Source organism: Myotis myotis, unplaced genomic scaffold (assembly GCF_014108235.1).
Source record: "Myotis myotis isolate mMyoMyo1 unplaced genomic scaffold, mMyoMyo1.p scaffold_m19_p_6, whole genome shotgun sequence".
NCBI classification, from domain to species: domain Eukaryota; kingdom Metazoa; phylum Chordata; class Mammalia; order Chiroptera; family Vespertilionidae; genus Myotis; species Myotis myotis.
In genome coordinates this window covers 2,865,891-2,893,868 of record NW_023416368.1, presented here as the reverse complement: position 1 = coordinate 2,893,868, position 27,978 = coordinate 2,865,891, and the positions used below count along the sequence as shown (strand labels likewise).

Genomic DNA, 27,978 nt, shown 5'->3' with positions numbered 1-27,978 from the left:
CCAGGGCTCTGGGCTGAAATGAGATGCTGGGATCACAGTTGGCACGGTGGTGGGGCAGAAACACTGCCTTCAAGACCCTGTCTGGAGCCTGGAGCTGTGCCATCAGTAGTTAACACTGGAATCCGGTTCCTGGATATTCTTGTTTATTGCTTTGGAAGACTTTTATTTTTGAGTTTCTTTTTAACCAAAGATAAATATGCTGTTTAAAGGCCAAATAGTTCTAGAAGCTTGCTACAGAAATAGCCGTCTTCCCCTTTTATACCCTCCCCAGAGGCAACTACTTTGAGTACTTTTAACAGATTTTTTATATTTGCCTTCACAATCTAAGTCCTTCTAAATGCTTTCTTTTTTTGTTCACCAGATTACCGGCTTATTAGAGAAGGCTATGCCTCAGCCAGACGGAGGAGATGCATGGGACGAGGTATGGGGAGAGAGTTCGGGGTTCCCATGCCTCCTTCCAGGGCCACTCTCCCCAAATAGCTACATGTTCACCAGCCCGGAAGCTCTCAGGACCATCCTCTGGGTTTTTATGGAGGCCTCATCGCACGGCAGGACTGATAAAACCCTCTCCGGAGGTCAGCCTAAATCCTGTGCTTTTGTTGGTGGTTGAATTCTTCCGTTTCAGCCATTACCAGCGACATTCCCACCGTGGGAGATCTGAGGGCTTTGTTTCCAGCTATACCTCCGGCCCAGCACCTTTCCCATTCCCTCAGTATTGTTATTGTGGTTGGTGCTCATTATTTAGTGTCTGTATTATTACTGTGTAAATATAGCTGAGCCTCCTGTATGTGCCTTGACTGGGAATTGAACCGGTGACCTCTTGGTGCATGGGACAATGCTCAAGCAGCTGAGCCACACCAGTCAGGGCAAGCTTGTTTTTTTGTTGTTAATCCTCACCTGAGGGTACTTTTCCATTGCTTTTTAGGGAGAGTGGAAGAGAGAGGAAAAGACAAAGAGAAACACATCGATTGGTTGCCTCCTGCACAAGCCCGGGCCAGGGAGGAGTCTAATACCAAGGTACATGCCCTTGACCGGAATTGAACCCAGGACCCTTTGGTCTGCAGGCTGATGCTCTACCCACTGAGCCAAACGAGCTAGGGTCAGGCTTATGCTTTTTAAAGAAATCCCTCTACCGTCATTTTATGGGCTTTGTGGGTTGGAGTGAAATCAGATGTCCATGCAATCTTCAGTCTAGCCACAGGGCCAAGAAGACTCCATTTTGTTACAGTGGACAGAAAAAAAACTTGAAGGATGATTGCTTAAAGCCACCTGGGAAAACAGCCGTGGAAGCGTCCAGTAGGCGAGCACATCATTGTACACACACCAGTGACAGTGTAAGCGCTTTATTAATGCCCTGGCCGACTCCGAGAGCCAGCGGGATGTTCACATCAACTGGGTTGATGAAACAAGGTGAGCGAGTAAACAAGGAAGGGCTGTGGCCGTGGGGCAGGAGCTGTCTCCCCTCACTTTCCTGACCTGGTTTTGTCTTGATTCCCAACAGGAGCTCAGGGCTAATCCTTAGTCCTTAGTGCCACCAGGAGTAAACCCCAGTCTCTACCCTCCCAGCTGAGAACTGTGTGTAGCCAGGAGAACCTGTTTGCTAAATAAACTGCACACCTGTGTGCCCAGCTCAGGCTCCTCTGAACAGGGACAAGACCCTGCCAGTGGGAAGTGGCGGGGGTGGGGGTATAGACCAGACCTGGCTGCCCAAGTCCCACGCTGTCCTGGGCCATTCTCAGGTGGAATCCGCAGGTCCCGGGGACAGGCTCCTGCGAAGCTTTGTGCATGTTCAGCCTGCTGTGCTGATCATCTGATAAAGTGGTATCTCAGACCGTTCAGTCATTAGACTCGTTCAGTGCCTGTCAAACTCCTACCATTGCATTGGCATCATGGGATTCACTTGGATGTGAAGTCTAAGAATAACGGTCCGCGTCTGCAGTCCTGGAAATCTCCAGTAGCTGTGGTCACACCACGTCCCCATTACGCAGAGCCTCCTGGGGTGGGACAGGAAATGCAGGCATCCCTGTTGGACACCCTGTCCAAGGCTCTGATCAGGACGTCCGGCATGTGGTCTGTGAGCATCTTTCCGCCGATGAGTATTTCACTGAATTCTGATTCATGTGCCCACTTTGCAGTATACTGAGCAGTGTAACAGGAACACCTGAAAAAGACAGGACTCAATTGGCAAAGCATCACTTCGAGTTAAACTCCACAGACGTGTTTCATTATGGATGGTGTGTGGACTGAGCCAGGTCAGGGTCCCAGCCCCCAGCTCACCTCCCTGAAGGACCCTCTTCTTCCAGGTGGATGATCCTGCCAGGAGGGTAGAGAGGGGGGTACTTGGTGGGGGACCCTAAGGGGGAGTCGTTGGGTCTGTATCCTGGGGACTTGTGTGTCAGCAGGCTCTGCTCCCCGAGAAGTGGCAGTGTCAGGTCTCTGTGGTCGTCCCCGTCCAGCTCTGTTGGAAGGTCATCGGGGCTCCCTCCAAACAGCCCATACCAGCAGCCGTGCAGCAGAATCTTGTACTAGAGGGCGAGACCGAGAAGCAGCAGCACTGTTACTCCAGGCTTCACGGCCCGGAGCTGGGGGAGGTGGCAGCAGCTCTCGGAGCGCGGACAGATGCCTCGCTGCCTATTAGTCGGATCTTAGGAGTGGAGGCCAGTGGGCCCAAACTCAGGTGTCTCTTAGGCAAAGAAGCCATCATATAGAAGCAATATTTAAAAACCAAATCATGCAGATTTTGAGGCAAAATTATCCTTCTTTTCAGGTAACTCTGCAAACCAGTTTTACTCTTCCCTCAAAAATGTTAGATACGAATAGTTTTAAATTGGGGGTGGGGAATAGCTAATAAGGAGAAAGTTTATTTTAAATTCTTAGTATTTTTTCTGATTAGCAACAAAAAAATGTCAGAAAACAAAGGTTAAAGGGAGATTAAAAATTTTTTCATCGAACCTCATATCTGTTATTTATATCCTGTTTGTTTTTTAACGTTTCAATACATCATGGATAGCTTTCGCTATTGGTAAATATAAGCTCACATCACCATTCTTTTTTTTTTTTTTTTTTTTTTTTAATCCTCACTAGAGGATACTTTTCCCATTGCTTTTCAGAGCGAGTGGGAGGGAGAGAGGCATAGACTGGTTGCCTCACACATGTGCCCCAACCTGGGGTGGGAAGCGAACCCACAACCCAGGTATGTATGTGCCCTTGACTGGAAATTGAACCCACAGCCCTTTGGTGTGCAGGCCGGTGCTCTAACCACTGAGCTCATCAGCTAGTGCTCATGTCACCATTCTTAAAGGCTGCCTAATATTCCACAGGACAGTCCTACCGTTGTGCCATAAATTCTAGCTGGTAGCCTTGTTTTCTGAGCTTTGGGACCAAAGGCATCAGGATATCGTGGGTCACAAGAAGGGCTAAGAAGTACAACAGCAAATCACAACGAAGTCTGAGAAGTCTGCCCAGGGTAGCGTCACCTGCACTGGCTGAGGCTTCGAATTTAGAAACATCCTCCCCAGGTCACACAGGCACACATTACCTTGGGCTTGTTACAATGGGCAATCAGCCGCAAGATTTTCTTCTTCAAATCCTCCATGTTGGTCACACTTAGCCTGTTTATCGAAAGATGAGATTGATGCTCAGTACTCAGTCTTTTCAGCTACCCCAACCCCAGACGAAGCACCAGCGGACTGACCTGGGAACCACATCCTTGCCCACGACAAGTGACACAGTGAAGTCCTTAGAGTATTCATAAAGGGATTTGCTGAAATTTCAAAAAAAAAGAAAAAATAACGTTTCCCTTCTCTACCCTAACTCGAAAAGATGATACGCACCCACACGTTCGGTGCAGCACTAGTTACAGTAGCCACGACACGGAGACAACTGAAGTGTCCACTGACAAATAAAAATAGTGAAATTTTGCCACTTGATAAAATATGGATAGGCCTGGGGGCATTGTATTAGGTGGAATAATTCAGACAGAAAGACAACTACCACATGACCTCACTTATATGTGGAATCTAAAAAACAAGTTCACAGAGAACAGACTGATGGTGGCCCGGGGCGGGGTTGGTGGCAGAGGTGGGCAAAATGCATGAAGAGACTCAAAGGGTAGAAACATCTATGTAATAACAGCCTAAGCGACCATTACAGCAGAATAACCAGAACAACCAGTCGCTATGATGCGCACTGACCATCGGGGTAGACGCCCAATGCAGGAGCTGCTCCCTGGCAGGCAGTGCACTCCCATGGGCGCTCAGCCAGAAGCTGGGCTCACAGCTGGTGAGTGCAGCAGCAGTGGCAGGAGCCTTTTCCACCTCTGCAGCAGCGCTAAGTGAGCCACGTGGTAAGGAGCAGCAAGCAGGCGAGCAATAAGAAGTGAGGGCTCCCCGATGCGAGAGGGGACAGTTTGGGTTGAGGGATGTCTCCCCCCACCCCCACCTCTGTGCACAAATTTCATGCACTGGGCCTCTAGTCCAGTTTTAAACAAGTCCACTATAGTTAACACTGTATTGCATATTTGAAAGTTGCTAACAGTAATCAAAGTTGTCATCACAAGAAAAAAATGCATGGTAACAGATGTTAACTAGACACCGTGGAGATTATTTTGCAATATATGTAAATACTGGATCATTGTGTTGTGTGCCTGAAATGAATAAAATATTGCATGCCATTTGGCATTACATCGTTTAGGAAATCAAAGCCATGGTCAGACAGACCTATGAAAGGCTATGTAGGCCCTGCTGCGGTGGCTCAGTGGTTGAGCATCAACCTATGAACCAGGAGGTCACATTCGATTCCCAGTCAGGGCACATGCCTAGGTTGTGGGCTCCATCCTTGATTGTGTAGGAGGCAGCGATCAATGATTCTCATCATTGATGTTTCCATCTCTCTCAAATCAATAAAACTTTTTTTTTAAAAGAAAGGCTAGTCTTTCTTCAACTAAATAGTATTTGAAAACACTTCTGAGAACGAAAAATTAAATCACCAACAAAAGACCAGTCTTAACTCCATGACTTATGCGTAGCGCCTTGTTACACTCATGAAAATGAAGCAGTACCTCAGCAGCCCCCTGGGCGGCGAGAAGGCGTAGCACCGGACGTGGGGGTAGGCGCCTCTGAGCATCAAGGCCAGCAGGGCTGCAGCGCCCGCTCCCAGGCTGTGCCCTATAATGACCAGCCGGTATTCCTAAAGGACAGAAGAATGAGGTGAGGCCACAGAACCAAACAGCTAATGACGGAAAATGAAAGAAAAGGAAAAGGACAATCTCACAGGAGCGACGCTGAAGGCCTGGCTCAGAATCCCATCGGTGACGAGGCGTCGGTACAAGTACTTGGCAGCTTGAGAAATCCCCTGAAAACAGAGGCGGCAGCTAGTGATGGCCAGGCAGGGCCGGCTCCGTCGCGACAGGGTGCTTTGCACTTGCTTGTGACCCTGCCCCAGCGAGAGCAGCGTCTCGGACAGTGGCCGTGCCCACTGCTCTTGTATTCCTGGCACCAGGTGCGGAGGTGGGCACGTGAACAAGCGGGTGACATCAGGAACCTCTTGCCTTATCGGTGGGTATTTCTATGGCATTTTCTGTAGCTGCGTAGTGTTTGCAATGTGGATGTACCAGTCTAGTCTGGTCAAGTCCCTGTGGTTGGTCAGATTTAGATCATGAATGACAGGTTTCAAAATGGCATTAAAGTTCTGAATCAGTGACACTGATTAAGTGTCCACTGTTCCTGCAAAGGCAAAACTTAGACCATCAGAAGTGAATTTTAGGGAGGTCAGGCTTTGATTTAATTTTAAAAAATAAAATGTAAAACTTCCTAATAAATACAGCTACCTCACCGCGTCTTGAAAAGCAAGCAGCTCCGACGGGGAGACAATGCTCCCACAGACAGGCCGGCCGCCGCCTCGTAAGGAGAAGCCTGGGGAAGGCTGATAGCACTTGCTGACAAACCACCCGGCCCCCTTCCCCCAACAAGTACGAGTGCAGTCAGCTTCCTCCTCGCTTACGGGGCACCTGTCATGTGTCTGGTTCTGGGCAGTCAGAGCCAAACCACTGGGCCACACCTGCTGCTGGTGTCTCCCGGGCACATGCCTCACAGACAAGGTGCCAAGGGTGTTTGAGGCGCAGAGCTTCCCACTCCAGTTACTGTGGGCAGTGCCAGAGCCAACGCTGGCACAGACGAGCCAAGAGCGGAGGGCAGGTCGTGCCTTGTGCCTGGAGCAGTTGTCTTCCCACCAGAGGGGAAGGGCTGCCGCCAGAGGAGCCGGAGCCGGAGGCCTCAGGTAGTAACAGCCAGGCCCAAGTGCCACAGCTGTGGTCACACGGCCTTGACTGTAGGCGAGTCCTGCGGGAACCAAGCCGCAGCCAAGCCCAGACTCTGGCTTAAACTTTCTTCATACACACCCAACGGTGCTTCAACTAGACTCTCATGAATCAGGGCACAAACAAATAGCCAAGGGTTAAAGGAAAGTAATTCACACTCCCAGCACCACCCAGCTCTAATGGTGACAGACGAAAGCCTCCACTGCCCCCTTACTGACCGCCGTCCAGCCGGCGGCCACACTCCTGCTGGAACACGTATCTGTAAAAGCCAGGCATCTGGTTTTTAAAATGATGACTACTGAAGCGTGTGAAACAGCACAAGCCCACTGCCCTGCACCCCTGACATCCTGGTATCGTTTCGAACTCCCCTCAAGTGTTAAAACCCTCTGCTTCGCAGCCTCACTTGTCACCAGGGAAACGCACATGGAACCACGTGAGAGGCCACCACACCCACAGGAGGTGGCCACAACAGAACAAGAAGCGCAGAGGTGGAGAAACAGGAACTCCCACACATTGCTGGTGGGTGTAAAATAGTGCATCTTTTGGAAAACTGTTCAGGTTCCTCAAAAAGTTAAATACCCAGCAATCCCACTTCTGACCTACACCCAAAAGAAAAAGCCGGGACTTGAGCAGACCCCTGTACATCCACGGGCACAGCAACATTACTGTAGTCAGATGCCCATCTCTGAATAAATGGATGAGCCAGAGGAGTATCTGTATGTGCAGTGGAATATTATTCGGCCTTGAAAAGGAAAGGAATTCTGGCACATGCTACAGTGTGGACGGACCCTGAAAACATGGTGCACAGGGAAACAAACCCGTCATGAAAGGAACAACGATTCCTCTGACAGGAGGTCCCAAGAGCAACCAAATTCATAGACAGTGGATGGTGGGGGCCAGGGGCTGGGGGAGGGGCGTTGGGACTCAGTGGCACCAGGGTTGATGGGATGACGAGAAGTTCGGGCCATAGAGGGGTGATGGCCACAGCGCTCTGAACGTCTAATGCACTGAACGACGCTTCCAGACAGTTCAAATGAAAAGTGACATCTGGGCATCAAAAGCTTCAGGGCCGCGGACAAGCCTGGCGGCAGCTGCACAAGAAGCATACACTACAGTGAGGTGCCCACCCTGAGAGAGCACCCCTCTGAGGACAAGGGAGGACTCCCACACTCATCCCAGGAACTGGGGGGCTCCTGGCAAGTCACCCCTGGCTCTGAGCCTGCCTCTTACAAATACTGTCCCGCCAGCCGCTGACAGGCTGCCCAGAGAACCTGCACTGTGAGCACAAAAGCACCCACTGTGCGCAGCCCCTGGCGTGAGCAGCTGTTAGGCGGTTAACAGGAGACTCAGAGTTGGGAAGTCCTGACCCTCCACCTGAACAGAACCTTCCAGAGCAGACCCCGGGCTTCTACCTTATGTGCCAAGCAGTCCTGCACCTCACACCCCAGGTCCAGGTTCTCGCTCTCCGCCGACAGGTCTGTGAGGATGTCCTGTAAGGGCGTGGGGAGAGGGGCGTCAGCTGGGGTGTCGCACTGTCAGGCTGGGCGGCGGGTCCCTGAGGGACAGTGGGGACAGCAGTCCCCTGGGTCAAAAGCAGGTGGTGGGCCTGGCTCAGGAGTGCCCAGCAATGGACACGTCAAGGGAATCAGGCAGAGAGGGGGCCTGTGTGAGGCGGGTGTGTCCCTAGGACCCAGGGAGCCCAACCACTGGGCGAGGGGCCCCACATCTGCATGTCCCATGCTGCACAGGTGACCGACCGAGGCTGCGGGGCTCGGAGCTGAGGGCCCCTGAGCTCCCGGCGCCCAGGAGCTGGAAAGGCAGCTGGGTCAGGTCGGAAAGCACCAGCGAGCTGTAACCAGAAACATGAACTTCGCTGGGGCTTCCCGAGAAGGAGGGGAGGTCTGACCAGGTCCTGGAGAGAGGGTCTGAGGACAGCACTCAGGACAGAGTGGGACGGTGAGAGACTAGAGGCAGGGACCACGGTGGGACACCATGCCGCAGCCCAGGAGGCCTGGGCCAGAGACGAGGGCCGTGCGCTGGGAACGTAGAGGAGATGGGCAGAGACGCCCGGCAGAAAGTGAGGAGACGCTGCAGGCCAGCGGGAGGACACCACGTTGTTAGTAGAAAGGGGGGTCCACGGGAAGCAGGCGGAGGAGGGAAGGCTCTGGACTCTGGGCCACGTCCTGGCCACCAGCCGAGCTGCAAGCCGCGCCCCAAGAGCCGGGCAGAGGGCAGAGGAAGGGGCTGGGGTTCTGGAGTCTCCTGCGTTCAGTGCATTTTCTGGGCCAGCAGAGCAGACGCGGGCCAGGCAATGAGGCAGAACGGCCAAGAGACCAACAAAGGGAGAGGTTGCCCGCGTGTCCACAGGGCAGAGGTCGGCACGGCCGGATGCTGGGGCTGGGGACAAAGGGAGGTTCTCGCAGCTCCCACATCCGAACAGGAACTCAGGGCCGCAAGGGCGTGCGGACAGTGTGTGCAACTTGGGCCAGTGCTGCTGAGCCGACTGTCCCATGCTGGCGTTGGGAGTAGACATTTCGAGGGGTCACCAGGTTGGGGGCCAGGCCAGGCACACCAGGGGAGCCAAGCAGGCATGCCTGCAGGAGCTCCTCGCGCGGGGACCCACCCACTGGTGTCCGTTTCTGAATTTCTCAACGAAAAGGAACTAACTTGGTCTGTTTGTCAAAGGGAGTATTTCACAAGCCGGGACTCGCTTCCCCTTTTCCCTCCCGGGGTTTTCCTGTCCGAGGGGAACAGGACTGCTGCTCCTGGGGTGTCACTGCGGGGCTCCCGGCATCCGCGCCCCTTGTTCCCGGGCCTCAGGCCGGCTCCTCACCTGCAGAGACATGGTTCCCCGCACAGCCACCACCACGCTCTCCTTCTTGTGATCCAGAACCACCAGGAAGGGCAGCTCGTAGACCTGCGGGAGGCCAGGCATGAGGCCCACACCGCCCCCCCCTGCCCCCCCGCGCCCCCCGGCCCCGCCCAATGCTGTTCTGGATGCAGAAGCTTTTGTGAACCTGCGGTTGCTCCGGTGAACCAGCTCCCGTTTCCTTCCCCGCCTCTGACCCGCCATGTGCTGCCTGGTGTGGGGCCTCCCTCCTGCAGCCCGGCACCAGCTCCGCACTAACCAACTAGAGGGCGTCTCTCTGGGCCTGGCCCGACAGCTGCTGTTCGCCAATGACTTCAGCTGCCCGGGCGGGAGGGGGACGCCTCGGCGGGCAGGACAGAGCCCCCCTCCCTGACGTGCGAGCAGATAGAGGTCTGGGCCAGGCAAGCCTCCCTTTCGCCAACACCAAGCACAGGTGAAGCTGGGACTCTGGCCCCTGCCAGGACACAGGGCGCGCCCAGTCCTCTGGGTCTGCTGCTGCTGCTTCCCGAGGAGACCAGCCTGACCCCGGGCTGGAGTGCAGACACAGCGCCGGCTCGCACGGCATCGGCCAATGACAGCAATACTGTGAGGACGGCCCTGGCTTACAGTGTCTGGAGCAAGCAGGACAGACAGACTGCCGTCTTTATTTCCCTGGTTCCCAGGAGAGGAACACGCCGACCCGGGGGCTCCTGAGCTGCGTCCCACTGCCAGGGACTCGGAGTTCCCTGACCCTGTGGCCTGGACCCCCGGGGGTTGGAAAGCTCCAGGAGACCCTATACGGCAGCACACCTGAGAGCCACCGCACTGGACCACACGACGGTCACCTGCAGAGCTGCGAGCCACAGCAAGTGCAGGTCACAGAAGCTGGCAGAGCAGGCTTCTGCAGAGTCCCCAATGTCCAGGGCTCCCGGTCCCCTCTGACTGCACGCCACCACTGTGGTTGGGCTGAGGCCCAGAAACCAGGGTTAACTAGCTCCAGACACCGCACAGGACTAACCCACTCACTGCTGTTCACTGACCGGTGGGTCGGTCGACACAGCAGAGCTCTGCTGAAGGCTTCCTGCTCCACCTCAGGCTAACCCTGTGTGGGCTTTAGGGGCTCAAAAGCCCCTGAAACGACATGAAAAACCTGGGAAGAGTGTGCGGTAGGGGCGTCTACACACATTTTTTTGGGGGGGGGGGAATCCTATATAATAAAAGCCTAATATGCTAAGTGTCTGACCATTTGTTTGACTGTTCGACCAGTTGCTATGACGTGCACTAACCACCAGGGGGCAGATGCTCTGACTGGTAGGTTAGCTTGCTGCTGGGGTCTGGGTGAGATGGACTGGGTGAGATGGGCTGAGCACGCCCTGGAGCCCTCCCGTGGTCCCTCCCCAGACCTGATCATGCACTGGTGGGGTCCCTTGGCCTGGCCTGCGCCCCCTCGCAATCCAGGACCCCTCTGGGGATGTCAAAGAGCTGGTTTCAGCCCAATCCCCACAGGCCAGGCCAAGGACCCCATGGTGCACGAATCTGTGCACCGAGCCTCTAGTAATTTATAACTTCCATCAGCATTCAGAGGGCTCTGGACCCTGAGATGCTGTGCACTCTACCTTGTCGTGGAAGCTTATGTGAATGAAGTCCCTGTGCTGCAGCCCTGTCATCCGCAGGATGGAGCCAAAATGGCAGTGGAGCTGATCGCCTCCAACCACGTCATACTCTGTTGTCCTGCTTCTGCAACTAAAAACACAGACAACCTGAGCCACTCCCCAAGGGGTCTCAACCCGTCTTGTTTTTCGAGCAAACTCGAGGACCAAAGTTTACAATTTTCAGGACTGTTTGACGAACGTAGAATGGCCCTTAGGAAGTAATATATTTTTGCCTAGCCAGCTCAGCTCAGTGGTTGAGTGTCAACCTGTGAACCAGGAGATCACGATTCGATTCTGGGTCAGGGCACAGGCCCGGGTTTCAGGCTCGATCCCCAGTGTGGGGCGTGCAGGAGGCAGCCGATCCATGATTCTCTCTCATCATTGATAATTCTATCTCCCTCTCTCTTCCTCTCTGAAATCAATAAAAATATATTTTTAAAAATGTCATTGGGACAATTGGAAAAATCTGAATACAAGTTGTAAATGAGCTAATGATGAATGGTAAATTTTCTGAGTTTTATCACTGCACTAAAGTTACATAAAAGAATGCTCTTGTTCTTAGGAAATCCAGGCAGAGGTACCTGGAGATGAAGGGACGTGGTGTCTGCAACTGTATCTCCAATGCTCAGGGAAACCATGCAGAGCCACAGCACACGTGACAAAAATGAGTGCAACTGGTGGCTCCCATCACCGACCCGGCAACTCAGTGCTGCTCTTGCAGTTTTCAAAGATTTCAAAACAGAAAGCTTTTTTAAAGGGAAGGAAGGTTATTTTTAGAAAACAACGTATGGGAGCCTCAGCGACATCGAGGAGGGTGGAGGTCACCCCTGCCGACCTACCAGTCACCCCCGATCCTGCACAGCCCCGTGAACGGGTTTCTGTAAATGTAGAGGGGCCAGCCGTAGGCAGCGGCTGCGATCGGCATGTAATGGCGGCAGTTCTCTAGCTCTGCGTCCAGGTCATCTTTCTACAGGAGGAGAGAAGCAGCTGTTGGTTTAGGGGCCCCACTCCAGAGGTCCACACACTGACTCCTCCCCTTCCTCGCCGAGGCCGTCCACAGGGAGAACAGCCCTTAAATGCGGCCGGAGCCGGGCCCTCATTTTATAGGAAGACAGCAAGCGCAGTGCAGCGGACAGCAAAGCCCCTGAGGCCTTTCCTGGCGCCGGTGCAAGGGGCCATCGACTTCCTGCCCGATGCAGGCGAAGACCCGCGGAGTTTCACGCCACTGGGACCAACCAGCTGAGAACTAGGTGCCGGATGAGGTGCCGAGAAACCATGTGTTTACGTGGGAAGTTCTCTTTCAAAAGCATAAAATCCGCGGCAGGAAAACTCTCATCAGGCAAAGCTGAGCGGTTCCTGCTCCCCAGGCCCAGAACAGAGAGCAACACGTAACCCAGGGGAGTCAGGCCCCAGCCCAGGAGGAATGTGTGCAATGCAGGCTCACGGCCAACTTCCCAGCAGAGAATGCTTCCAAATGACAGGGGACGCGCAGGGACCGGCAATGGCTCCCTCTACCTGCCTCCAGGTGACTAGGAGCTGCCGCACCTGACAGGTGCCAAGTCACAAGCAGCACAAGGCACAGGTCTGACTCCCAGCCAAATGCTGGGACTGCTGCTGGCTAGGTTTTTGTGTGTTTTGTTTTTTAAAAAGGGTTACCAATGGGTGTCAGTGTCATAACTACCACCCAGCAGGCGTGGGCTCACCTGGGAGGGCCCTGGGGAATGGCTGACCACCTCCGTCGGCGCCTGGTTTCTCCTGACACTGTCCTGCTGCTGGTGGAGGAGGGTGAGGCCCGCCACGAGGTCACTGGGCACCAGGTCTGTGTCCTGGTCGGGAGCCACAGGGCCTGTCAGAAAGCTCAGCAGGATGGCCTGTGAGTTCCTCACACCCAGTTCCCACGGTCCCCACGCACACAAACACACACAGCACAGTCACATGTAAAAAGGTGCTTTAAAAAGTGTTTCCTCCCGGGACTCCTCCTATATGTGAGCTCAGTGCTTTATTCTCCTGCCCTCGGACAACTCTGCTGGAGAACATAAGTAGTGTGTGGTTCTCTCTCCGTTTTAAAATGTCTCTTCAAGTGACTTTGCTATTTTTAATCTACTTCCCATCATTGATGAAGGGGGAGTAAGTGGGTAGATCTGCCACTTTTGCAGTGACGGTCAATGTTAGCCCAGGGTTAAACTCTCAAAGCTGAAGATGCTGCTTTTGTGGCAGGTCCGTGGGAGGGGTGTATGCGAATGGACTGACACCTCCCAGGTACAGCAGCCTCAGGAAGAGCCGTCCACTGGGGAAGCAGCAGAGTGGTCTAAGCCCGCCCTTCCCCGAGGGCCGGGAGCAGGAGGGACCCACCAGGCGCTGGCCCCTCAGCTCTCAGCTCTGCCCGTGATGCAGGCACCGCCTCCTCTAAGAAGACCTGATCCTCTCCTTCCTCCCTCCACCTGTCTCAGACGAGGCTGGAGCACTCCTCTCAGATGACTTAGGGGACACACTTCTGATCCCCACACAGAGGCTGGACAGGGCCGTCAGCCCACACGGAGAGCCGAGAAAAGGCCCCAGGCGTGCGATGTCAAGAGAACTCTCCCTGACGTGGTCTCAGGAGTGAACATAAGAGCAGCTTATCGGATCTTTTTATGAAAAGACACTCATTAAGTGTGAAAGCAAAACGAACATATCCAAGACACTGAGAAACCAGTCCCGGGTGGTGACACCCTTCCTTTGGAAGCAGAAAAACCGATGTTTGTACCACGCTGTACAGAGCGAGAAGCCAGTGTCCCCTGGTGTCTGCTCAGACCAGCTGGCTGAGGGGGTAAAAAGCAATTGGCAAGTCACTCGCAACAAGTGAAGGCCCTTAAAAACGTATTCAGTTCATTAAAAACTAATTCAAAATCTTGACAGAGTCACGAACAGGTGTCAACACCAGGAGCGCTGACCAGAGGCAGGTCTGCACACGCAGGGCCCCCGGCTGGCGCCGAGTCCTCTGTCCTCGCTCCAGGGAGCAGTGCCCCCCGCCCCCATCGCCTCCAGTGCCCATTTGTGTGTGCGCGGGGGTGGGGGGCCCAAGTGCAGAGCACTCGTCTTAACGTCAGGAGCACCGGCTCCCCAGGGGCCGGGCCGAGCCTGCGGCTTACGGAGAAGTAGGTGGAGAAGAGCTCCGCGGTGCTGGAGAAGGCCATGTGGGCCTGGTCGTCCCGCTCCACGCAGCAGCACAGCAGCTTCATCCTCTTTTCCCACACGCTCGTCGCCGCTGTCTTGAGGCCCCCGACGAACTGGCTGGCCTCGGGGTTAAACGCGAGGGAGGGGCCCGCAGAGGAGTATCGCGCCACCTTCCCCCCCAGCGGGTCGAAGACAACCATGATGATGACCACCGTGAAGCCGATGATAACCCAGCTGCAAAACAGAGAGGACCAGGCAATGAGGGCCCCCAGCAGCTCGGCCAGAACCTGCTGAGGAAGTTCCTGACGAGGCCCAGGAAGATCAGAGCCGACAGTGAAGACCACAAAGGAAAAAGGGGCTGCTGTGGGCAGAGGTGCAGCCCCGACCAGGACCCGCCCTTACTCCTCAGGGCCTCAGGGTTCCTCTCGGTAAAACCAAAAGAATTCTGCCAAAGCGCCGCACTGACAGGCCTTTTGTTCGGTGTTTAAATGGTTGCAGGCTGTCCCCACGCACAAGGCTCGGTTCCCAACGCGCTCTACCGGAGATGGCCCTGAGGGGCTCTGCTGCCCCCGGTGGCGAGGCCAGGAAAGGCACCGTCAGCACGGCTGTCCACTCCTTATTTATAACACAAGGGATAAAGCAAGACCCTTCACAACATTTTAGCCTGGGAAATGCAGCAGTCTTATTCGAGTGCATTACACTCTGGGTAATGTGTTTCTTCTCATCCTGCCTTTAGTGCCTGCCCCGTTTCGGCCTTCAGACTCTTCCTTCTTGTATGAGAAGGGAGGGTATAGAAAAATGAGAACCGGTAAGAAAGAAAACTCCATCAATAGACGCATAAGCCCGGCTGGTGTGGCTCAGGGGTTGAGCGTCGACTTATAAACCAGGAGGTCATGGTTCGATTCCCGATCAGGGCACATGCCCGGGTTGCCGGCACATACCCAGGGTGGGGCATGCAGGAGGCAGCCAATCACTGATGCTTCTCTCTCCCTCCCTTCATCTCTGAAATCAATAAAAATCGATTTTAAAACTGCATAATGGAAGATGAACTGTTTCTCGTGTATAAACAGGTGCCTCTGAATGTTTACCATTTCCTCAACACGGTCGTTTCTAGCCGTTTGGGAGCCGGAGTGACGCCAGGCTGTCTGCAGTCACTCAGGAAAGTCTGCTGACCTACGTCTCACATGCACTGTGACAAGAAGCTGGAGATGACAGGAGCGCTCACCTGACGACGACGGTCGCGATGATGGCGCTCACCACTACCTTGTCGCACTGGGTGCCCTCTGCTACCCACATGGCCCCCAGGGAGGCCCAGACGATCTCGGGCAGAAAGAGCGCCAGGCGGATGTACAGCAGCGTAGACATGGACTTCCGTGGCCCAGGGTTGCAAATGGTTCCTAAGACAGAAGACACTCAAGCTGGTCACCTGCTCCCTCGGAGATGCAGGGCTTCCTTTCTACAGCAGCACAGGCGGCAGAGCATCCACACTGCGCGCGCACCCCCACCTGCTGTTTCTATTCGTAACTGATCAATGCCTGAGATTGAGAGCACGTGACAACGTAAGGGGGGGACGTGACAGGCAGAGGCAGCCTCAGGTTCGCTTCTGAGACTCACCAGAGTTTAAGAACGCTTCGGGGTCCTAACCAGGGTCCAAATTGGGATACTTCTGAGAGCAGAAGGTGCTGTTGATACTTATGCTGGGACGAGTGTAAACAGAACGATTCCAGGCAAACACAGCTAAGCAGTCCCCGCGTTCTGACAGACAAGAAACAGCTGCACCTGTACCACCTCTCGGAGCCTCCGTGGCCACAGGCACCATCGGCGCTTTATTCTTTATCAAGATGACTGAGAAGCCACCAACCCAGCTACAGATGACAAACCTGAGGCTCTGAGCTTGACGCTACTTTCTAAAATATAACCCGTGACTATGACCCTGGCTCTCTGCCCCCCTTCTGGGAAGAAGGAATTCCGATGTTAGAGACCACGCAGAGAAGCCTGGCATTTGGACACATTTTTACGGAGTTTGTGAAACACATCCAAGCATCAATAGAGGCCTGCGTGCATCATCAATCCTCTCCCTTTGAGAAAATGTTACAATAAACACTAATTTAAGTGCCATCAAAATACCATATGATTAAAACAAATACAATAAATCTAAATTCTAAAGAATGATTTGGTAAGGAAATCACTTTTAAAATCCAAAAATTATCTTCCATTAGAATGATTTATGTAGAGTCACATTTTATTTTATTTTAAATATGTTTTTATTGATTTCCGAGAGGAAGAAAGATGGAGAGAGGAAAAGAAACACCAATGATGACAGAGAATCACTGATCGGCTGCCTCCTGCACGCCCCTACTGGGGATCAAGCCCGCAACCCGGGCATGTGCCCTGACCAGGAACCATGACCTCTTGGTTCATCGGTCGATGCTCAACCACTGAGCCACACCAGCCGGGCTAAAGTCACCTTTAATATATTAGGCTCCATCGGGTCTCATTTTGGGCACAAAGACCAATCTTACAAGGGAACTGGATCGGCATCTCTCCGAGGGGCGGTGGATGCAGCATGAAAAAATCAGTTCTGTATTTGGAGCCTGATACTGTAGAACAACAGCCGATCGCCGAGGAGAAAACAGGAAGTTAGTATCTGCACACACCCACGGCTTCCAGGGAACTGGGGTCCCAAATAAGGGAGTAGTGCCTGACACCCAGCAGCCCCAGATCTGCAAGGCAACCTGTGGCTGCTGCGCGAATAAAACAAATCCATGAACAAGGAACCAGTAAATGGAGTTCTGGTTAAGGTTCCAGAAAAGCAATGAGACACTGAGAAAGTCCCCTGTAGTCATGCCTGCCCAGAAAAACATCTTTATCTTACTGAGATGTTTATTTTCTTCTCAAGAAAAAGCATAGCTGGTGTGGCCCTGGCTGCTGCAGAGGCCGCGTGAGGCAATGCCTCGAGAGGCAACGCGTCATGGTTAACAAGAAAGCTACGCCCCTGAATGTTATGTCCCCAGCAGTCTTGGTGAAGTGACCCTATCACCCTTCACAGGCACAAATCTTTGGATTCAACACGGCTACCCCCTGTAGCAGTCTTCTCTGGCACGAGGTAAGCAATGAGCTTTGGAGATGCAAACGCAGAGATGCTCAATGTCCGAGAATCAAAGTCAGACACAGTGAATGGCAGAACTCTTCCATTGAGGGTGTCCTATCAAAAACGTGGTAGTCAAGCCCGGCCGGTGTGGCTCAGTGGTTGAGCATCAACCCATGAACCAGGAGGTCACGGTTCGATTCCTGGTCAGGGCACAGGCCTGGGTTGTGGGCTCCATCCGCAGTGGGGGGCGTGCAGGAGGCAGCTGATCAATGATTCTCTCTCATCATTGATGTTTCTATCTCTCTCTCCCTCTCCCTTCCTTTCTGAAATCAATAAAAATACATTAAAAATATATATACCTAAACTTTACAATTTGTAAAACACCTGCTTTTGTGGAGGTAATGCAGGTAAAGGTACAAAGTGCAAACAGTTCAAATAGGTATAAAGTACCTGCCTCCACCGATGGTCCGAAGTCAGTGAACTTCCTGAAAGTGAACCAGGGACTTGCGTAGCCTCCCAGAACCCGCAGGTGAACAAGACATGAGTGTATCCATCCGCGTTAGGAAACAGCAGCAAACACATTGTATGCGGGAAACGTGTTTATACGTTTTACGTATTTATACATTCTACCAGTGTAGTAGAGCGCGGACACGTATTAATACGTTTTTTATAGACTAGCGGTAGAATGCGGGTAACGTATAAATACGTGAACTAAAGTTATGTAATTTTACTGAACGTTGCTATTTGCGCAAAAAATTAGCAAAAATGGCCTGCGCCACCTGCTAGCGCGCGATAAAAACTACCCACAAACAATGTGTTAACACAACGTCCTGTCCCTTAGCCGAGTGGAGACTTCCCTTATGTCCGAGCCGTTCTCAGCCTTCCCATCAGGTGCACAGCAGACACACAGACACGGACTACCCTTTACCTGCCCGGGGCCCCGCCAGGCAGAGCGTGTTCCGACCTTTCGTCCCTGTGAACGACCTGCAGTGACCATCCCCACAGGCACCTGCGCCTTTACGTACAGGAAGGCACAGACACACACAGCCAGACTGGGTTTCCAAGAGGTTCAGCCAAACGACATCCCACCAGCACAATGAGCTGCAGGCCTCGCCCACGCCAGGTTTTATCCACGCGAACTTTTCTTCTGTGATGGAGGCTGAACGATGTAAGAGTTACTTATGTTTACTTAACTGTTCATGATCTTTGCCCATGTTCCTACCAACTACTGGTCTTTTCCTTGTCACAAAAGCGCTTATAATGAAAGAATCTGTCCTTTTTTGTTGTTGTTTGTTTGTTTGTTTTTGTTTTTATTGATTTTTTACAGAGAGGAAGAGAGAGGAATAGAGAGTTAGAAACATCGATCAGCTGCCTCCTGCACCAAGGTACATGCCCTTGACCGGAATTGAACCTGGGACCCTTCAGTCCACAGGCCGAAGCTCTATCCACTGAGCCAAACCAGTCAGGGCTCATTTGTCCTTTTTTTAAAAATTTCTGTGTGGTATGTTTCACTAAAGTTACATATTTATACTACGGCATATGATGGTAATAATCTGGAACAAATTGGCAACTGAACTAGCATGTTTTTATAAAATACACACTGTTTTCAGCTCAGCTGTGATGTTTCTCAACACAAGTACCAGAAAATCCAACTCAAGGAGGCTACAAACCAGGAAGTTTGTACTGCGGACGGGCATCGTGCGCCCTGCCCTCCCGACCACGCTGCCTCCCCACTGCGCTGTCCTTCCTGGGTGCTGGCTCATCCCTGGCCTGACCGCAGAAGGAATGCAGTAGCTCATCCATGCACAGCATCATCCAGTAGGGGTGACAGTCCTAGGGGACAAGGAAGGGCTTCTCCAGAAATTCCCAGTAAATTCCCCAAATGTCATGACCCCAATCAGGTCACATGTCAATTCCTGAAGCAATCACTGACACATGGACATCGTTCCTGAGCCGGGCAGAGGGCCAGGCTCTGTGACACGCCCACTGGATGTGCAGGGGCGGGGGGATGTCCTGAATGAAACTGGGTTTTGTCTGGAGGAGGCTGCTGGGTAGGCGACCCTCCCATGATGTGACGGTGCCGTTGTGCCAGTGCCTAGGAGGGGCCGGGGGAGATGAGGCCATTCATCACCGGGGTGTGAATGGGCCCTGACTCCCCAAGAACTACCCGAAGGAAAACATTTCTGGGGAAAAAACTTATATTTATTGCTTTAAATCTGAACTCATGATTACAGCTGTAAACATGGTGTATTAATCAGAGTGTGACCTGAACAGAAAGGGCAAAGCGGTTAGGTAATGGTATCTGAAATGAGAACAATCTCAATACTTCATCGCCCAGAAATGCTGGCTCACTGACTTCATGGTGCCGCTCGAGCCAGTGCACACACTCACTCAGCTCCTCCTCTCCAGCTCAGCACCACGGACAGCCAGGCGCGGACTGACAGCCAGGCGCGGACTGACAGCCAGGCGCGGACTGCTGGCCATAGGACCAGCCTGCTTTGAGGCACCGCACGCTTCCGTCCTCTGAGCCCTATTTTCTGCCGCCTGCCCCCGGCAGCGGGCACATGCCATGCTTCCTGGTCACCCAAACCCCAAGACTTTCCCCGTGAAACACGCTGCCACTAACACTTCTCTCCGTGTCCTCATCGTGAACTACCATTTTGTAAGTTTCAATCTATCATTCCAAAATGCCAGTATCTCGCCACTGTGTTAGCTACGCCTCCCGGTTTCACCATCTGCAAGCTGCAAGCATCCTGATGCAAGCAGAGATAAAACCTGGGCGACGAGCAGTTTACTGACGCCCCAGAGCACTCGGCTCCTCCTGTGCCCGGAGCAATGGACAGGGGAGGTTTCCACCACCTCAGCCGAGTGTCTGTCTGCCGCGAACGGTGACAGGGAGGGGGAAGCTATCATTAAGAATAGATGTGACTCATTAATGAGAGGACAAATACCCCAATTTAAAATTGGACAAAGCATCTAAATAGCGTTTCTCCAAAAATGATAGCAGATGGTCAATAAGCATCTGAAGACATGCTCACTATCGTTCCTCATCAGGGATGCACATCAAAACCAGTGAGGTACTATTTCACACCCACCAGGATGGCGATGACCAGGAGGCACATAGCTCTGGCTGGTGTGGCTCAGTTTGTTGGCGCGTCACCCCATGGACCAACAGGTCACTGGTTCCATTCCCAGGCAGGACACTTGCCCAGGTTTGGGGCTCCATACCTGGGGGGGGGAGGGGGGTCCCAGTAGAGGTACATGAGGGAGGTAACCTATGGACGTTTTCCTCTCTCATTGATGTTTCTCTTTCTCTCTCTCAAAATCAATAAAAACTTTTTTTAAAAAAATAAGTCATATAAGAACAAGTGTTGAAAATTGGAACCTTACAAACTGCTGGTGGGAAAGAAAAGTGGTGCAGGTGCTGGGAAAACAGCCCGGCAGTTCTCAGCAGCAATCCCACCCTCGGCACATGCCCAGGAGAACTCCCAGTCAACTCCCTGAACGGCATGGCCCAACGTCTACACAAAAACATGTTTGTGAGTGTTCACCGCAGCATTATCTGCAACAGCCAAAAAATGGGAACCAGCCAATGTTGCTGCCTGAGGAATGGATCAGTAAAATGAGGTATATCCATACCAGGTAATAGTACTCAGCCACGAAAAGGAATGAAGTACTGACACCCGCTACAGCCGGGTGTGTGCCCTGATGGGAACTGAACCTGCGCCTTCCCGTGTACAGGACCGCGCCCCCCGGCCACACAGGCGGCTTTCTTACCTCTCATGCTGACGCACACGATGGCCAGCATGGTACACACGATCACCGCCAGGAGGACCAGGAGCACGACCATGTAATTGCCGAGCAGCACCCCCCGAGCACAGTCCAGCTTCCCTCGGTACCGGAGATACAAGGCCAGGATGCCAAGCCACCTGTCGAGGAACAAGGAGGGTCAGAGGTCCATCCAAGGAGCTGCTTTGCCGAACACGATAGAAAGAAATAAAGGAGTGGGTCGTTCCCGTAAACGGGGTGAGGTTCGCCCTGAAACACAACGTTCACCAATAAACGATCTACAAAGTCAACCAAGCCTATGACTTTTTAAAATGAGTTTTATACTTCCCCTGCTTACACGACTTCTTTTTCTGTGCCGGCTGTAAGGCATGACAGGCTTTTACAGCCGTAAGCAAGCAAATATCACGGCTCAGAAACACACAACTGGTAAACCAACACACTGCGTGCGTGCGAAATTATTAACAAGAGAAATGTTACTTCTGTGGATCAACAGGAAACGGATACGCACACACTGTAAGCTCCTGTGTCTAATACAAAAGGCTAAGCGGGAAGACAGCAAACCTGCAGAGGCGCTGGTGGTGAACACTGATGAACGTGAAAGGAGAACACTGTGGACTCACCAATGTTCTGCCATTCAGGGCACCACAACGCAAGGTGGCACTGAGCGACTGCCACTGGGGCTATCGCGGCAGAGGGCACCGCCCGCCGGGCAAGAACACGGTGTTAGGATTCAAGCCCAAGGATTCCAGTCCCAGTGGAAACGGACGGGTCACTTCCTATGCTTGTCAGTTCTGTGATAGGATGACCCCGTGTCTAGAGAAAGTGGGAACTGAACTCCGAAAGGCTTAGCTTTGAAAACTATAAAACTACGCAGTAGCAGGTCCCAACGTTTTGTGTTTTTCTTTCTTTCCCCTCGAGAATCTACGTTTTTAAAAAAATAACAACGGTATTATTATTCCTTGCTCAGACCCTCTGAGAACAGCCCTCAGGGCTCCGATCCACTTCCTCCCGATCCCACGCAGGAAAGACAAGGGAGGCTCCGCCAAGCCTGTCTGCAGGCGGCGGAACGCGGCCACGGGGCTCAGGGAGGCGCTGAGCCGTGCAATTGCGCATCTCACGGGGCAGGTGCGCCTCGAGGTGCTGGGCGTGCCCGCGCGGCGTGCGGGGAGGATGCAGGGTGCAGGCGGCCCCCTCGGATCGAGGAAGCAGATCCCCAGGCCATGGCTTTCGGGAGGCGAGGGCGTCCCGGCGGCTCTCGGCCAGGGCTCGCGCCGCAGGGGCCGGGGGGCTGGGGGGCTGCAGGTGCCCCGCAGCGCCAGTACCCACCTGGCGCCCCGGCACGCCTACCTCCTCCGCCCGCAGTTTGGCGGCTGTAAAATGGGGGGAATAACAGCACCTCCCTCCGCGGGCGGTGGGGAGGACTAGACCAGGGAACGCACGGCACACCCTGGGCACCGGGGACCTGCCGACACGGACACGGCCTCTCCTCCCGGACGGCGCGCCAGCCCCGACCCCCGCCCGCCCTCTGCCTCCGCGGCGGAGCCCGGCGCCCTCACCACAGCACCCGCAGGAACAGCTCGAACAGCCCCGGGAAGAACAAGTCGTCGCTGGCGATGGCCCAGCGCCGGCCGAAGAGCACCATGCCGGCCATGGCGAAGGTCGCGCCGCCCGGCCCCGGACAGCCCGCCGCGCCGGTCACCACTCTGTGCCCCACGCCCTCCCGGCTTCACAACTAAACTGACCACGACTCGGCGCAGGCGCACGGGAGCCAGGCCGGGCGCATGCGCACGGGGAGGCCGAGCCGGGCGCGCGCGGCGGGGAACCTCTGCGCCTGCGCAGTGCGCTGATCCGGAAGATGCCGGCCGACTCCAGGGCAGGTGTGCTGGCGGGTGAAGTCCGTCCTGCTCATACTTTCTAGGTAAGGACTCCGCCGGCCCGGAGGGATCGGCTCGGAGACCCTGGGCGGTTAATGCGGATCTAGGCTCATCCCGGGCCCGCAGGGCTCCAGGCCTGTGGCGCCGTTGCCCGCTCTGTGCATCCCGCGGGCGGGAGGAGGGGACAGGTGGCCCTTCTCGAGTTGAGGACCTGGAACCACCTGGCAGCTGGGGGCGGGGGGCGGGGGCAGAGCCTCCCGGGCAGTCCGGCTCAGCGCCTCGGGTCCTGACCGTCTCAGCACCTCCACTCTCCTCCTCCCGGGTCCGAGCCCCTGCATCTGGAGCCCGGCCTGGACGCACACTCCCTTCCTTCTGCCCTGCCTCCCCCGCAGCGACCCTGTCGCACCGTCGGACCGAGCCCATCCTCCGCTTGGATCCTGCAGGGCTTCGCTTTGTGTGTTAAATGGGCGCCGACCCCCAGCCCGAGGCCTTTCCCTAGTATCGCACATCACACGTCTGTGAGTGTTTACCGTCTCCCCGAGGTGGGGTTACTCCTCTCTCCCGCCATCACCCCACTACCTGCCTCCTGGTATCCCTCCCTGAAACTCGTTCTCGCCCGAGGGCTTCTTACATTCTCTGTCTCCTCTGCCTGGGATGCTCCTCCCGCAGGCATTTCCATGTCACTTCATTCAGGCTCCTGTCGCTGCCTCAGACAGCCCTCCCCGCCTCCCTCTCTCAACAGCACACCCAGGTCCCATTCCCTCCCCACGCCTCGGCTTTCTTCATAGCACTTTGCCACTCCCTGTCTTTCATGTTTATTCCCTCCCTCCTCCCACCCTCCAGTGTCTGTGGTATGAGCATGGGGCACCCTGTCCATTGCTCTTCACATAATGGAACACATTGAATATTCCATAAATGAATAAACAGACTTATTAAAGCTTTCCGAGTAGTAAGTTCTTTCAGGGTTCTTCTAAAGGGCATAATTTCAGGGCTAAAAATAATATTGAAATTGTACTGATGGTTGTCAGAATGATTCAGGGAATTGTAAACAGGGAAGTTACGAGATTTTTATAGAAAAAAGCCATTCATCCATTCACAAAATTAATATTTACTGGGCACTTGATTAAACAATGAGAGGTCAGGGAAGGTATCCCTGAAGAAGATATTGAAATAAGATCTGAAGGAAAAGTAGGAATTGCACGGGTCCTCAAACTACGGCCCGCGGGCCACATGCAAATACAAATATTGTATTTGTTCCCGTTTTGTTTTTTTACTTCAAAATAAGATATGTGCAGTGTGCATAGGAATTTGTTCATAGTGTTTTTTTTAAACTATAGTCCGGCCCTCCAACAGTCTGAGGGACAGTGAACTGGCCCCCTATTTAAAAAGTTTGAGGACCCCTGAATTAAGGTGAGAGAGTGATTCAGAAGTTAGAAGGTTACACCTGTGATCACACATATTCTTAAATATAATTGTTCCCTTTTGAAAACAGGATTTGTAAGGCTTAGCAATAAGCTAATGCTTCTACATAAACTTTTGTTAGTAGATGCACATGTGAAAAGCATATTATTCCCTTATTTTAAACACAGGTTTTTCAATTTCCTGCTATTAAAAACAGATATTTTAGCCCTAGCTGGTTTGGCTCAGTGGATAGAGTGTCAGCATGGTGACTGAAGGGTCCCTGGTTCGATTCCGGTCAAGGGCATATACCTGGGTTACAGGCTAGATCCCCAGTAGGGGGCATGGAGGCAGCCAATCAATGATTCTCTCTCATCATTGATGTTTCTATTTCTCCCTCTCCCTTCGTCTCTGAAATCAATAAAAAATATATTTAAAAAAAGATTATTTTAAAGTAGACTTATTAAAAAGGATCTATTTTAAAAATAACTTTATTTCCAAAATGAAGCTCCACGGCAAAGCACAGCTCTTGAAAGGGGAAGTGACCGTCCTGACTTTTTTTTTTAATGAAATGTTTACATACAGAGATGCGGGACACCGAAGGCCCCAGCATCCAGATTCAATGAGGGGTAACATCTGCCGTATTTGCTCCATCTTGAATTTTGGGAGAAAAAAACGTTTGGTATCCTTCTCTGCTGCTGTTTCAGATTAATTTCACCATTTAATTGCAAACTATAAGTATTTTCCAGAGATTTTTTGTCGTTAATCCTCACCTGAGGATATTTTTCCATTGATCCCTAGAGTGAGTGGAAGGGAGGGAGGGAGGAACATGGATGTGCAATGTGAGAAAGACACATCAATTGACTGCTTGCCGCACGCACCGGGGTGGGGATCCTGCAATCTAGGTTTGTGCCCTTGACCGGGAATCAAACCTGAGACCCCTTGGTCCGTGGGCCGACGCACTAATCACTGAGCAAAACTGGTCAGGGCTGTTCAGAGACTTTCTTGGCATTTCATATCCTCTCCATATTAACTTGGAGAAACTCTTTGCTCTCACTTTCCTAAATCACTGGTTCATCTTCTACTCTGTTTCTCCCTTTAGGACTTGGTTTTCTTGGAGTAAATCTCTATGTCCAGGGTAAAATGAATACCCTGCATTTAAGGTTTGCTGCTGCTGTTAGCTGCGGGCGGGCAGCTTTAGCCAGGCAAGCTTTCCCTGGATCGTTGCTTCTAAGCAATTCTTTACAATCCCGAGATCTTCAGTTTTCATAACTTTAAAGTCACTTTTTTTTAGTTTCAGGGCACACCAGTTTCCCTGTTACAGAACCACTTCTTGTCTTAGAAACCTTATGAGTAAATAGGTTTTGTATTTTCATTCTGTTTTGGTAATGGAGTCAAATGTCATGAAGTGTTTGCCTAAAGACCTCGCCTTTTGCCCAGCTGGGTGTGTCTCAGCCTTTGGATATCCACCCCGGAATCAAGAGGTCACCGGTTTGGCCCTAACTGGTTTGGCTCAGTGGATATAGCGTCGGCCTGCGGACTCAAGGGTCCCAGATTCAATTCCAGTCAAGGGCATGTACCTTGGTTGCAGGCACATCCCCAGTAGGGAGTGTGCAGGAGGCAGCTGATTGATGTTTCTCACTCATTGATGCTTCTAACTCTCTATTCCTCTCCCTTCCTCTCTGTAGAAAATCAATAAAATATATTTTTTTAAAAAAAGTGGTCACTGGTTTAATTCCTGGTCAGAGCATATGCCCAGGTTGCCCTGGGCTGCGGGCTTAATCCCCAGTAGAGGGTGTGCAGAAGGCAGCCAATGATGATTCTCTCTCATCATTGATGTTTCTATCTCTCCCTCTCCCTACCTCTCTAAAATCAATAAAAAATATTTTTTTTTAAAAAGGACCTCACCCTTTAAGTGCCCAGAGTGAAACTGGAAGTAGAGATCTAGAGTAATCTAGTGTTATAAGAAATAGTACCCTTGTCATTGTTGAAAAGGAATAGTGCTATGTTATGCTTCAATTTACTGTTAAATTGCATGGATAGGAGACACCCCCGCAGCACCTGTGAAGACCATGCTGCAGAGGCCAACCCAAATCAGGTGTGTTGGGGGGAGAGAACGCTGTGGTACCTACTGGGCGGAGCACAGGTGCCTTGGGAATGCCACACTTAGCTCTAGAGCAGTGGTTCTCGGCCTGTGGGTCGCGACCCCTTTGGTGGTCGAACGACCCTTTCACAGGGGTCACCTAAGACCATCCTGCATATCAGATATTTACATGACGATTCATAACAGTAGCAACATTACAGTTATGAAGTAGCAACGAAAATAATTTTATGGTTGGGTCACAGCATGAGGAACTGTATTTAAAGGGCCTGAAGGTTGAGAACCACTGCTCTAGAGGGCGAGCCCCACTGGGATGGGTAGTTTGGGAAAGTACCTAGGAGTCATTTCTTTTAGATGCACTGCTCTCCCAACAAGGGCAGAGCTGACCAATACTATGGAATGGGCCAGAGGGACTCCTGACCAAACAGGTTCCACCAGCTTTGGAGGCAGCTGCCCCAGCTCAGCACAGAGGGAGGGCAAGGGGTCGCCTTGATGCCGAGCACCCACAGCGCACCAAGCTGTGTCCTGAGCTCCCCGCACACAGACATCGGAGCCTCTAACTGACCGGGGCGAGGCGCATGTTCAACCCAGGCTCCCAGAGCCGAGTGGGGACCCGAGGCTCTCACACAGGCTGACCCCTAAGCTTGTGCTGCTCTTACTCAGGTTTCCCCACGAGTCACTTCTATTGAAACGAAGCTGTCCAACCCAGTGGCTTCTCCGGAAAGGCCGGCTCTTCTTGCAAGGCCTTCCACCGGCACCTTTTTTTTGGCCACCTGTCTCTCTACCTTCTCTATTGACCAGACTGTAAAGAAGCAGGAAATGTCACTCCAAGACGGACTGAACTGGCCAGGGCACGGACTGGTATTTGTAAGCAGCCAATGGCCAGCAGCTTTTCAGAGTTATCCTTAGTGGGCAATGTGTTAACTTGGCTTTATTTCTTTATGCTCACATTTTTAAAAGTCCACACAAACAAAACAGCTCAATAAAAGAGATTAGTTACCTGCCAACCTTTATTCAGGAAGTGAGAGTTACTCTGAAACAGTGCTTCAAACGGCGAGGCACCCCAGGCTTTTGTTCTGCCGTGTGCGGGCGCTGCCCGAGTCCTGCACTCCCACGTAGGCAGCCTGTTTATTAAGGTGTCATTCTGGTTGGCACAACATGGTGGTCACATCTCAGCTGGCTTTATTTTTACTTGGGCAGTGGCCAGAGAACGCAGGTACTTCATCAATCAGGCGGCGTGCTGGGGTCCTAGGCCAAGGTCTAAGTGCTGTGCTGTCCGTAGTCAAGCCCCCCCTGGGGTCTGGGTTACATGCACGAAAGCCTTCGAGATCCCCCACCCGTCCCCAGTCAGGCAGCAAACAGTCTGCTCCACTAATGACAGAATTTCCTCCCCTTCCTCCAGAATCTTCTGAGGAGGATGAAAACAGAAACTAAATCCAGACTAGGATGCTGGAAAGAGATACTGATACACAAAGGCAAAACCATGACACACCCCCAGCACCTGTGAAGCAGGGGGGAAGCGAAATGAGAGGTAACGACAGGAGGTTAAACCATGCAGTCACAGCCAACTGAGAAAGCTGCTAAGAGACACATCGGATAAAAACAAAATCCACCCAGCTCCCTTCCTCCACAAGGTATTGTAATGCAGCAAACCTGTGACACTCCTTTTGTAGTAAGTACTGTTAGTATTCAGTACTTTAACAGTCATGGTGCATTCATATGCTTTTGCATAAATCAAAAAGAAACATAGCAA

The 27,978-nt window shown here is 52.7% G+C and overlaps 1 protein-coding gene and 1 long non-coding RNA gene across 5 annotated transcripts; one reads left to right on the top strand and one right to left on the bottom strand.

Annotated features, from left to right (window-relative positions):
* Positions 1-1,327: 1,327 nt before the first annotated feature.
* Positions 1,328-23,464, bottom strand: DAGLB (diacylglycerol lipase beta). 4 transcript variants are annotated; one of them, XM_036312057.1, is made up of 15 exons: positions 23,358-23,464; positions 20,841-20,992; positions 15,198-15,369; positions 13,948-14,206; positions 12,520-12,642; positions 11,656-11,783; positions 10,781-10,907; positions 9,150-9,233; positions 7,729-7,806; positions 5,272-5,352; positions 5,060-5,187; positions 3,695-3,763; positions 3,539-3,611; positions 2,278-2,525; positions 1,328-2,161 (listed from the first exon to the last, which is right to left on the bottom strand). In XM_036312057.1, coding segments are annotated over exons 1-15 (1,905 nt in total). In that variant the 5' UTR covers positions 23,360-23,464; the 3' UTR covers positions 1,328-1,980. The 4 variants fall into 4 exon arrangements, with proteins under 4 accessions (XP_036167950.1, XP_036167949.1, XP_036167951.1 ...); XM_036312056.1 differs by lacking the exon at positions 23,358-23,464 and adding an exon at positions 22,409-22,541; XM_036312058.1 differs by lacking the exons at positions 12,520-12,642; positions 23,358-23,464 and adding an exon at positions 22,409-22,541.
* LOC118657697 lies at positions 17,316-23,663 on the top strand. Its single transcript, XR_004968088.1, has 3 exons — positions 17,316-18,231; positions 18,674-22,770; positions 23,119-23,663. It is a non-coding gene; the product is annotated as an uncharacterized LOC118657697 (long non-coding RNA).
* Positions 23,664-27,978: the final 4,315 nt, after the last annotated feature.

Bases quoted from the DNA above. Each gene is read 5' to 3' on its own strand.
- DAGLB (XM_036312056.1), bottom strand. From the start codon at position 22,503: ATGGCCGGCATGGTGCTCTTCGGCCGGCGCTGGGCCATCGCCAGCGAC. The intron at 5,353-7,728 runs GTAGAAGCCCGG...CTCTGTTTTCAG, and splicing joins AGGACTGCTTGGCACATAAG to GGGATTTCTCAAGCTGCCAA. The intron at 2,162-2,277 runs GTGAGCTGGGGG...TGTCTTTTTCAG, and splicing joins GAAGAGGGTCCTTCAGGGAG to GTGTTCCTGTTACACTGCTC.